The sequence below is a fragment of the Podarcis pityusensis genome (assembly GCF_964106645.2).
Source record: "Podarcis pityusensis genome assembly, chromosome: 8".
Classification (NCBI taxonomy): domain Eukaryota; kingdom Metazoa; phylum Chordata; class Lepidosauria; order Squamata; family Lacertidae; genus Podarcis; species Podarcis pityusensis.
The window spans coordinates 27,788,305-27,800,568 of record NC_138033.1 but is presented as its reverse complement, the minus strand read 5'-3'; the positions used below and the strand labels follow the sequence as shown (position 1 = coordinate 27,800,568).

General features: G+C 48.4%; 1 protein-coding gene across 2 annotated transcripts in view; it reads right to left on the bottom strand.

Annotated features, from left to right (window-relative positions):
• Positions 1-4,332: 4,332 nt before the first annotated feature.
• The window catches only part of GALE (UDP-galactose-4-epimerase), a 16,403-nt gene continuing 8,471 nt past the window's right edge, over positions 4,333-12,264 (bottom strand). For both annotated transcript variants that reach the window (XM_081015622.1, XM_081015623.1), the window contains exons 3-11: positions 11,119-11,234; positions 10,031-10,144; positions 9,359-9,535; positions 8,654-8,767; positions 8,479-8,545; positions 7,177-7,262; positions 6,620-6,697; positions 5,260-5,374; positions 4,333-4,717 (exon numbers count right to left, since the gene is read on the bottom strand). In XM_081015622.1, the coding sequence (XP_080871748.1) occupies positions 4,662-4,717; positions 5,260-5,374; positions 6,620-6,697; positions 7,177-7,262; positions 8,479-8,545; positions 8,654-8,767; positions 9,359-9,535; positions 10,031-10,144; positions 11,119-11,234 (923 nt within the window). In that variant the 3' untranslated portion in view covers positions 4,333-4,661. The remainder of the gene's footprint in view (positions 4,718-5,259; positions 5,375-6,619; positions 6,698-7,176; positions 7,263-8,478; positions 8,546-8,653; positions 8,768-9,358; positions 9,536-10,030; positions 10,145-11,118; positions 11,235-12,264) is intronic.

The window sequence follows — 12,264 nt, the reverse complement described above, 5'->3', positions numbered from 1 at the left end:
GTCTGTGTGCATGCATTATTTTGTCTTTCTGGCACTGGCAGCTAGATCTCTTAGGCTGGCCCTGAGGACAGTATTGTTTACTCTGCTTAACACTGACTCTTCAAGATCTCTGTTCCTTGAGAATTGTTTCAGCTGGAGATGTTTAGGGACTGAAGTTGGAACATTACATGCAGAGCAGGAACTCCCACCTCAATCACACAGGAAACTTGTAACCCAACCAAGGCAACATTCTCATTGCAATAGATCTTGCTATCGCCAGGGTGTGTGTGGTAGGCATCTGTCTTAAGTGAGGACAAAGAAGTTCCTGTTGCCTACATTTTGTCTCAACAAAGAGAGATGCCTTGTGCGTCTTGAGGTGGCAGTCTAATCTTACTCTGCTATCTCAGAGTATGTTAGGCAAGGCCTTGTAAATACCTGGCTTTGGGGCAGGAAGCCTTAATCCACTTGTTCGCAAACAGTCCCATTGACGTCGGTGGGCGCTGTTTCACCACCAGGATGTGCTTGCATGTTACTGCTGGTGCTATAATAAAAGCTGGAAGTGAGCCTAGTCATTATTACTATGTGTTAATCATTTCGTGTATATTTTCCAATATCTAAAAATATATCAAAACACACCTTTTAAAAACCTCATCCCCCTTAGTCTCAAGCCACCAAATTTACACTGGCAAGATTTACATTTTGCTGGTACCTTCTGGGATGTGTTCCAGGCAGATGACCCTAAGAATAACTTAGTTATCTATAATCATTCAATTGCATTTTCCCCAATGCCCTTCTCTATGTTTTTTTAGACCTCAGAAAAATCTGGCTCCTTTTAGAAGGATCAGTGCCACCTCTGCTGCTACTTGGCCATGTTTCTGGTGGCGGCGGCTATCATTATGCTTCACTTACTCGGCACAACTTTAATAATGTGTCTATTTTTATTGAACTTCTAATTTGCCCTAAAATACTTCTGCCTACATTAAAAATTATATGCACATTCAGATGCTGGTGCTCAAATAAAGAAGTGTTTCACTACAGATTTAAGAGTTCTTTAAAAAGCTAGGCTGCTAAATGGCCATTCTTCAGGGCACTGTAACTCACTAGGGCAGAGGTTGCCAACACGCTGCACACAGGTGCTAATGTTCCAGCCAGTATCACCTACGGTGTCTGCAAAAGGTCTTGGTAAACATATATAACATAAGAGACTGTTTGATCTTCCTGTTCATTTGTGTTTGCACTTGGCTTGGCTTCTCCTACGTTGAATACGCCCCTTTAAATATGCCTACTTTTTTTGGCTGCCCAAGAGTGGGCACCTAGAAGAAGAAGAAGAAGAAGAGTTTGGATTTGATATCCCGCCTTTCACTCCCTTTTTAAGGAGTCTCAAAGCGGCTAACAATCTCCTTTTCCTTCCTCCCCCACAACAAACACTCTGTGAGGTGAGTGGGGCTGAGAGACTTCAAAGAAGTGTGACTAGCCCAAGGTCACCCAGCAGCTGCAAGTGGAGGAGCGGAGACTCAAACCCGGTTCCCCAGATTACGAGACTACCACTCTTAACCACTACACCACACTGGCACTTCCTCAAAATTCCAACTATACCCCACAGGCTCCAAAAGGTTGGCAACCCTTGGACTAGGTTATGTTTCCCAATGTAGTTGGAATATAGCATGACACTACCCACCTCCCACCAAAATTGGGAAAAATCAGCTGCAATTCTGCATGTAGCTTACAGCGGGAGCAATGAGCTTTAAATGAAGTTTTCAAACATTGGAAGATGGTAGCCTCAAATGGATTCTCCTCTTGTTCACTCCAATAGGCAAGGCTATGCAGCTTGAAGCCCCACAGAACACATTAAGAATTGCTTCTGAGTAGGCAGGCACAGGGTGGTGCTTACAGTGGGGATAAAAAACTTCTAGCAACTGGCATGGGAGTTAAAGCTTCACCTGTGAACTGCTTGCCAGCAAGCAGGGCGGATCATAGATTATTAGCAATACAGAGGTGCAAAATCTGGCCTTGGACTTCTTTTTTTAACTTCAAAAAATCAAGTATTTAGTCCTTTTTAAGATGGAGGGAACACAATGGCAACAATAGCACCACAACAGAGACACACAAATAGATCAGAAGGGTAGAAAGAGTAATCTCTAGTTCTTTGATCTTGTAATCCAACATCTGGGGCTGCATCTCCCATTATCCCTGACTACTAACTATGCTTGCTGTAGATTATGTGAGCTATGATCCAACAAGCGATAGGGAGCCATGGTTGAAGGACATTGCTCCAGTCAATCAGGTAGAGCTCTTTCCCTCAAAGCTTTCTGCCCTCAAGTACTACACTAATAATAAAACATTCCGTACTCGTGAAAGCTGCTATATACACAATTTCTTCTAAGTGCACAATCTGGCTTTCCACTGCGGGAGCTACACACAACTTTGCTATTGGAGTAATTTATCTGCTGCAAGATGACTGCAGCAGGATTTTGATTTGGCTGCAACAGAAACTGCTGTGTGAATTTGAGTTAGTTGTAACAGATCAAGGCAGACCAGAAAGGGGAACTTATTCCACCAAGCAAACCCTAGCTGATGCTCCATTTTTGCAACTGGTTTCTTTTCTTTTTCTTTTCTTAATCCATACACCACCAAAAATTTTCATAATGCTTCAGAGATTGCTACTCACAAACTGGTGGTGGATGATCACTAGAGAGGCCAAAATTATTGGTTCCAATGGGGGCAAGAAATGTGGCTGGTTTAGGAAAACATGTCCTGCCTCAGAATACATTAAATAGAGAAAGAGGAAGGCTGGTCTCTGGTAGTAGGGATGGTACACTGATCATCAGGCATTGCAGGAGGGCAATTGCAAAGAAATCCAAGCGTGATGATGAGCTGAGCTAGCTGGTGCAAGACTAGGCTTTTGAGTTTCCAGGCTGACCACAGCCTGTGTCTCTTACTTGACCAAAGCAATTAACGGATTTTTGCACCAACTGTCACAGTTACAATGAACACCAAAGAGGAGCTTAGGAAGTGCTCCCCCCCCCCCCCCGGTTTAGGATCTGGCCCCTATGCCGCACAGCCTAAGCTCAATGAACTGGTTTGACTGGAGTGGCCCATTCTGTGGCGCACCTGAGGTGAAACGGGAATGTGCTGTCCCCTGCCCTGCTCCACCACCATACATTGCCTGCCCCTCACTTCCACTGCCATCGGAACAGGCCGGTTCTCACCAAAACTCTGCAAGAAGGGGCCATTCTGTGAGTCCTTGGCACTCATCTTCACCCCAGGGGAAAAGAAACAGCATTTTTGTGGCCAGCTCTGAATTTTACAGGACTCTCTGGATTCTGGTTTTTCTGGGGCTACACAAGCGCAATTATGCTTAATGAGAGGTCAGCTATTTGCCTCATTATCTAGTGCAGTACATACTCAGATTCTACCTCCTTCTGCCTCCACTGCAGCTACAGCCCTAAAGCCAGCATTAATTATAGTTTGGGCTTGACCTTTACAGCGACCCTGTTTCCTTAGCCTCTGCCTGCTAGAAGATACTTCAAAAGGTTACTACATTCCTATTCAGCTGCAGTATTTGTCCCCTCCATGTTTGCTTAGGAGCAGCCTCCTGCCCTGTTGAAGAGTAACAATGCAAACCAGATTTCCCTATCCTGGTGGCATCCAGCTGTTGTGGACTACAACTCCATTCAGCTCCAGGCAGCACAGCCGATACTCGGGAATGATAGGAGTTGCAGTCCAAAGCTTTCTGGGGGCGCGCCCCTTGATCTATTCTGAAAAGTGTGTTTTCCTACAGGTGGTAGACATGCCCTCGGAACTGACGCCCCTCTTTTTCCTGTCTTGATTTTCATCCAAGCCTCACGGCCTCAGTGACCCCTCGCAGTCTGTGGCCCACCCTGCTAAGGGTCACTTGACTTGGTTCAAAGCTGCATCAAACTATAAGCCTGAAAATTCACTGAATCACCTGCCAAAGAGTTGCTGTACTTCTCTCCTACTACTGCTTTATCACATCAGTATTGGGGAACCTGCCGGACTGCTAACTCCCAGCAGCCCTAGTCCAGGATGATGAGGAGCTGTAGTGCAGTCACATCTAGAGGGCCACAGGTTCCCCACCTCTGATTTACAGAAGGCATTACAATTTAGAAACGGGAAGCCAGGGAGCAAACGACAAGGCTCCATGGACCTAGCTGTCGTTTTCCAACTACATTTTAACACTTGTACCTCCATGCAGCCTCTTCCCACAGCTCAGAACCTCATGGAGCAGCCTGCATCCACCAGGACATCTCAAGAACCTGGCAGCAGAGGGTGGACTCTTTAAAACCAAAGAAACCAAGTTTGTCCCCAATGAGGGGAGCTTGACATCCTCCATGGGCTCCCATTGACACTTTTTATTTGTCAGTCTTCCCGCTCAATGGGAGGGTCAGAGCTCCTTGCTCCCTGTTTGGTACCAACCTGGCTGGCAGAGAAGGTTCAGGGAGAAGGCACAAGAGAGTTAAAGAAATGGGTACAGCAAAAGGCCAAGATAATCTTCCCCTTCCTGAGTCTATTTGGTCTCTTATGAAAAGGGAGAAGAAGGGCAGGGGAAGGAACGAGCAGGAACCACCATCTTCCCTGAGTGAAAAGCAAAACAGCCCTTGGAACTGTCCTTGGGTCATGGCAGCCACGCACTGGGGAGGACAGGCAACATCTTCCAGGCGCTAGTTCTTGCTGTAGCCAGTGGGGTTCTGTGACTGCCACCTCCACAAGTCCTCACCTGGAAAGGGGCAAGAGAATAACGGCAATGAGTTAAACTGGAATTCGCTACCACGCCGTGGGGGTGGGTGCCACTACGGAGAAGGCCCTTTCCTTGATTTCAAGAGAGATTAGACAAATCCGTGGAGGATAAAACTAAAAATGGCTACTGGTTGTGATAGCTATGGTCTTCCTCCAGTGCCAGAGGCTGCGTATAGCTCTGAATACCAGTCGTTGGGAATTGCAAAGGGGGAGAGATATTGTTGCACTCAGGTCCTGCTTGTGGGCTTCCCATTGAGGGCTGCTGTGAGAGCAGGATGCTAGGCTAGCTGGGCTGAAGGCCTGACCCTGCAGGATTCTTTGCATGCAGATGTCAATGCAACACCCCACCCCATGAGACTCCAGGTGAACAGTGGCGAGTGAAGCAACTTGGTTGAAATAAGGAGGAGGGAATGGAAACCCATTTATTTCTCCAGCTTCCACCCCTAGGAATAAAGAAGGGGGAGGCAAATGCTGGCAGAAAAGGAGCAGGCAGATAGCCCTCTGTGGGGAGGCTCCACTTACACATTTTGTCCAGGCCAAAAACAGCTTTCCAGCCCAGCTCCCGTTCAGCTAGGGCAGGGTTGGCGTAACAGGAGGCGATGTCTCCTTCCCGACGTGCAACAATCTTGTAGTTTATCTAGAACAAGGACGGCAGCCTGTCATTAAGCGATGGGAAACCGACCGGGGCAGCAGCCAAGATGATAAGACACATTACTATTAGTAGTACTATAATTTTGATTTATTAGTCTCTCACTACAAAATAAAACCCTCTCAGACATAAGAACAAATTAAGTGTCACAGGCAAAGAATGAAAATGAAAACATTACGCATTACAGTGGAGCAAATCGCCAACAGCAATAAACAAAACATTTATCATAAGCCATTGAATGCATGGGAGAAGAGAGTTGGAAGGATGTTAATGATGGTGCCAGGTGGACCTCACTGGGGAGAGCATTTTTTCATTTATTTAAAGGCAATCATTGGTAAGCTGCTTAATATTCAATAATCTGCAACCTAACCACAACGGCATTCCTTCAAGAAGACTAAAGCGCTGGTTGAAGTTCTCTACTCTAGTGTGAGGCTCCTAGACCAAAATGTTGGCTGGTCCCCTCAAAAGCACCCTGCATTCTGCATAGTAGGTGGGCTGGTCCTGCCACCGGCAGAGGGGGGCAATGCATCTCTCTATAGTCCCAGTATTAAAATTTAAAGGTACACATTCCAGCCACAGTTTTATGTCAACACTTTTTAAACAGGGTCGCAGGTCAAAGAGGCCATGTTTGCCTCATATCAAAGGAGGCAGATTTTGGATCCCAAAATACTGAAAGCTACTCCAGATATGGCAGGCATTTATTATTTTAGCACAGGCTAAATAGCCTATGAGCCCCTAAAGCAGGGGTGGGAACCTGTGGCAAGTCATTTGATTCCAATTTCCATCATCCCCAAAATCATCTATAGGGCCACAGGTTCTCCCCAGTCCTGCAGAAAAGTGGATGCAAGCCATCAGCCATATATGGAGACCTGGCTTGACAGCCAACCTGATTTTGCTGTCATAACTAGCACTGCGAACAGAACAGCCTGGCAATGGTCTGGTAAGTGCTAAAATGGGTGGGGAGCCTCCAGTCCAGGGGCAAAAGGCAGGACTTCTCCAGGCCACTCCCCTTCCTGGCCTTGCTCCACTCTCAAGTGCTTTTGCATTGCTGGAATGTGTCCTTGAACATCTGGAGGGCACCAGGTTGGGGAAGGCTGAACCAGACTCCTGCTTGGTGGTGGGCCCAGCGAGGGTTGGCCAATTGGCAATGCCTTCCTCTCTCTGGTCCCCTTTTACCTGGACCCTAACAGGAGTTCAATCCTTCCTGGAACCCAGGTTGTCCCGATACTCTACCTCTCTTCCCGACGCCTTCTCCATCGCCTTCACCATTTGCAGGACTGAGCAGCCGGTGCCGGTTCCAAGGTTGTATATCTGCAAAGATGCAACTCTTGTGACAAAGGCTTTGTCGACCTTATTGCCCTGTGCGGCACTTTCCAGGTGCCTGTCCCAAGGAACTTACAAATATAAGAGAAACTGCACCACAAGGGAAGGGTCTATAGGAAGGAAATGCATTCAGTTTTCAGGTACACATCCCTAGAGCTTAGTTTCTGTAGGTTGTGGGAAGTAACTAGGGGGGCCATGCCAAAATCTTAATGGAAAAAGCATTACTGTATGTGAAACGGGAAGTGTGCGTAATCATATAGGGTGATGGAACTTTATTGGCACAAAATTTTGAACACACCCCTGCCTAAACTGAGCCCGTCTCCTGAACAAATTAGGAGAAGTGCCTGGAGTCTGCAAGCAAGGATGCTCCCAAAATCCAGGTGACGGAGGCTCAGTTGACGTGGGCTCCAGCAGAACACAACAGGGATGGAAGCAGTGCTTCTGACCAAGTCTATGCACTTCCCTACCTTGCAGCCGCAGTTCTCCTTGAGCTTCTTCAAAGCCGCAATGTGGCCTTTGGCCAGGTCCACCACGTGGATGTAATCCCGGACGCCTGCAGAAGGAGGAGGAAACCCATCAGCCAGCGCACTGTCCGCCCCCTCTGCGTAGGCCTACATCTAACTTAGTTCAACCTCTGCCAACCTGGTAGCCTCCAGATGATCTGGACTACAAGTCCCATCAGCCCCAGCTCACTGGGTCGCCACCAGGATGGCGAAGGCTGAACTGGTTTATCATCAGAAGAAGGGATGATAAATACGCTATCCTGCTATGAAGTGAATGAAACAACCCAGGGAAGATTTTCCAAGCAGATCATGGATTTGCCAAGTCTGATTTTAAACAGGGCTTCCAAAAAAGAATTATGGGGATTGCGGTTTGCCAAGGGTGCTGGGAGCTGTTAGGAGACCCCCCTATTCCCCTCCCGGTGCTTCAATTCCCAGAGTTCGCTGGGAAGAGGGATTGATTATTAAACCACTCTGGGACTGAGACTCTCCCCAGGCCACACCCCTCACAGGCTATGGTTTGCAACCAGACTGCTTTCGCCTGGCTGGAAGGTGCTCTGCTTCTTGGTTGCCTGGATGGAAGACAGAGACGGGTGTTTCAAAACTAGCCTATCATAAAGGTAAAGGTAAAGGTAAAGGGACCCCTGACCGTTAGGTCCAGTCGTGGCCGACTCTGGGGTTGCGGCGCTCATCTCGCTTTATTGGCCAAGGGAGCCGGCGTACAGCTTCCGGGTCATGTGGCCAGCATGACTAAGCCGCTTCTGGCGAACCAGAGCAGCGCACGGAAACGCCATTTACCTTCCCGCCGGAGCGGTACCTATTTATCTACTTGCACTTTGACGTGCTTTCGAACTGCTAGGTTGGCAGGAGCAGGGACCAAGCAACAGGAGCTCACCCCGTCACGGGGATTCAAACCGCCGACCTTCTGATCAGCTAGTCCTAGGCTCTGTGGTTTAACCCGCAGTGCCACCCATGTCCCTTTATAAGGGGTCAATTCATGTTCATTGCTCCACCCACGTTTGCTGGCCCTGCCCTTCACTGGCCTGTGACCCTCAAAAGGTTCCCCTGAAAGTTTTCCCATCTCTGCCCTAGAACACAAACAAAAAAAGAAAACACCCCCGTGCCTATGTGTGTCTATAAACCACTTGGGTTAGAGGCCCATAACCTCTCTGGATTCCACATCTCCAAACTTCCCAGTCCCATATTTCAAGTAGGTTTGGAGGTGGAGGCATCGTTCCTTTCAAGCTAGGGTGATTCCAAGCAACTCACCGGTCCCATCCACTGTATCATAGTCATCCCCAAATACGCTCAGGTACTCTCGGCGCCCCACAGCCACCTGGAGTGAACAGAAGGAAGAAACGACAGGAAGGCACAGGAGTTAGCAGGAGAAACTCACTGTGCAAGAGGTGGAGCAGAGCAAACTCTCCCGGGGGGTCTTGGCTACCTGAGCAACGTAGGGCATCAGGTTGTTTGGGGTGCCCTGGGGGTCCTCGCCAATCCTCCCTGACTCGTGGGCTCCAATGGGGTTGAAGTATCGTAGGAGAACCGCGTTCCAGTCCTGAGAGAAGCAGCACAAGAGATCGGATCAGAAAATACCGCCCAGGAGAGCTGTATGGAGGACTCTGGCCATTTGCTTTCCAGTTCTGCCTTGCACAAGTCTGACTTTAGAGGCATGAGATAAAAAGCTTTTATTTATAGTGGTATCAGAAAAAGTAACATGTCACTCAAAGGTCCAAAGAGGTAAAGCCACTTCTGAGGATCTGGCCACTGTTTGGTGGCCATGGATCAATGATCCACTTAAATATTATATGCCCAGACACAATTCATTTATATGGAATTACTTGTAACCAATCTCTGGCTTATGTCAATTATATTTTAAATATATGTTTTTATATACTGGGGCAGATAAACTAAGCTAAATGGATAGGCTTATGCTGGTATTATAAGGCCATGTGCTTGTGGATTCTTAATCTATGCCTTTCTTTCCATTAGTTCCAGAAGTAATGAAATAAAATTAATGCTATCTGAGTTTTTGCAAAAATGACAATAAAGATTATTTTAGAAGAAAAATAACCCAGAAAATACTGCTGAGGACAATTGTACCCCTGCGTGATAAGGGGGTTGGTGGTGTGGTACGTTGCTCCCTCACCGGCTCTGCCTTGCACAAGTCTCGGATCATCTCCTCAATGAAATACTTGGATTTTCCATAAGGGTTTGTGCAGCCTCCCACAGGGTGGTTTTCATCAAGGGGGAGGTAGGCCGGGTCGCCGTATACTGTGGCTGAGCTGCTGAACACAATGTTCTTGACCCCGTGCTCTTTCATGGCCTGTGGAGGAATGCAGACAACCTAAGCTCAGTGCTCTTCCTCCAGACGTCTCTGGATGTTGTTGGACTGCAACTTCCATCATCCCCAACCACTGAGATGGCTGAGGATTATGGGAGTCCAACAAGAGTCGGGGAGCGAAGGTCGAAGGGTACTGAGCTATCCAGGCTCCATTTAGCAGGGGTTCTGTTTGAAAGTGATTCCTCAAGAGCATGAGGAAGCCCTGATGGTGGGTGAACAGCACTTCCCCAGGCCAGGGCGGGCCAACTGATGGGCCACATCCAACCCCTGCCCAGCCTTCCTCCAGGCCAACACGGCGCCTAGAGTGACACTATGGAAAGCCTGTCGCACGTGATGCTGGAAACATCTTTGGGCTGCTCTGACAGGCATCTGTGCCACACGCGAGATGGGCCTCCTGCAGTTGACATCCTCCCGCAAACCCAGACTTATAACAGAAGCCTTACAAACCCTGGTGGAATAAGCCATGTTCCTGCTCACCTCCAGCAATCGGATGGTCCCAGTCAGGTTCACTTTGTAATACTCCAGCGGCATCTGGACAGACTCTCCCACAGCTTTGAGGCCTGCAAAATGCATCACGGCAGAGAAATTGTGCTGAGGGGAAACAGAAGGGGGAGCTGCGTTAGGAATACTTCTGCGGAGGCTACAGTACGTTTTCTATTTATACATGCCCATTTCAATAAAAAAAAGTGTTCCCCTAATGAAAAGCCGGAAGAGGGCAAAAAGCGCCTGTGGTGCTTTTTTTTTATGAGAAAAGCCATTTTGTGTACCGATTTCAAAGGGCTTTTGGCCCAAGCTTGCAAACACACACACCAGAGCCAGATGTCCTGTATCTCTGGCAGGCGAGCCAGATGCCAGCCTGACACAACCCACAACAGGGTGGCATGGCTCCTGAGTGGTGCAGATGCCACTTCTGAGTTCTGGGATTGACAGGCATCTCTCGTGGCTCCCCAGCAAAACCCAAGGAGGCACATCTGGCGCTTTTGCCACATATCTTTAGGTGCCAGGTGAAAATGTTTTTCTAGAAACAGGCCTTTGGCTAATTAACATCCCATGTGTTTGTGGGAGAGGGGACTATTGATTTATTTTCGTTCTTGTTTTTATTATGTATTTACAAAATACAAAATTATCATGTTTCGAACCGCCCTATGATCCTTCGGGTGAAAGGCAGTATACTAAATGAATAAATGAATAAAAGAATAAATGAATAAATGGGCCAGAAATATACACAGCAGGGGTGTTGGGGGAGCAGCATGGCAGCAACACAAAGATGCTCTGATGCACACACATTGGGAACAATAAAATCTCCCCAGAGGCTGAAAGGAGTGCTGAGGGGAGCAACGGGGGGGGGGGGGGTGAGCAGACGGAACCCTTCTCCTGCCAGCCCAAAGTGTAGTCCAAGACAGTGAAGACAGGAGATCTAGGAGATCACCACTGAGGAGGCCCTGATGCCACCCAGAGGGCAAAAAGTAAGCCAGAATAGTGCCCCCATTGGTGGGGGGGGGAAGGGGGTGATGCTCTGACCCATCTCAATAGGGGTAATGGGGAAGGAAATATTAAGCCCTCACCTTCTTGAAGAGGTTGTGGAGACCTGCCTCATCGAGGACATCCAGTTCCTGGAATGGGATCTTCTTGCCCACGATCTCCTCCACCCGCTGAATACTCTCGGGGACCGTGCTGCCCCCTGGGGAGAAAGACTGTTTTTGACACCATGCCAGAGTGGACCTGATTCCCAAATCATTGCTGTCCTCTTCAGTGACGAAGACTTAGTGGTGCCTTTTGGGGGGCAGAAACCCAGGGGCCCCCACTCAGCAGAATGAACGGGTGGGGGACCCTCAAATACGGAACAACTGAGTTAATGATCACATTGTGAGGTAAATACATGTTTCCATCTAAGGACTTAAATTATCCTAACAGCACTACTGAAAGGACTCACACATCCAGATCTATGACAGCCTTCTTAGGACTGGAATAGGCACCTGGTGGTCCAGGAGCTTGGTCTGGGCCCTCAGGGACTTTTCATCCATGTTCCAGCCTAGAGCAGGGATGGGGAATCTGTGGCCCCCCAATTGTTGGGCTTCAACTCCTATCAGTCCCAGCCAGGACAGTCAATGGGTCCAACAAACATCTGGAGGTTTCCCCTCCTTGTCCTAAAGAGTTAAATAAACCTCTGCTTCTGTGAATGGGTGGGTGCAGCCAATGTTGCTGCCCCACCTTGACCCCTCAGTTCCTTCCTCCTACTTGAGCCAAGCCAGCCCCTTCGTATCCAAACGGCAATGGACATTCCTCCATCACTCTGCTGTGCCTTTGACTTGGAGGCCCAAGGGCTCTTGATCCCTTCCACAGGTGGAGCAACAGTGCCTGGTCGGATGACTGGCTGAGGTGCACAAAAGCAGAATCCTGCCACTGACCAGTTGCTGTTCATGTGGGGGGGTTGGATGAAAAAAGGAAACCTTTTGTCTGTATCTCAAGTGAGTGAATGGGGAGGCCTGGGAAGAGGAAGGCCAAAGCCTATGTTGCCACGCTGGGAAAGAGAGGGTTAAAGAGCCCTTTGCCTCTGCAAATCAGTGGGTGGAACTAATGCTTCTGGCCTATGGGGCTTTGCTCAGTTATGAATCTCCCTTTGCTGAGTCGGACCATTGGAAGGGCTATAGCTCAGTGGTCGAGCATCTGCCTTCCATGCAGAAGGTCCCATGTTCAATCCCTGGCATCTC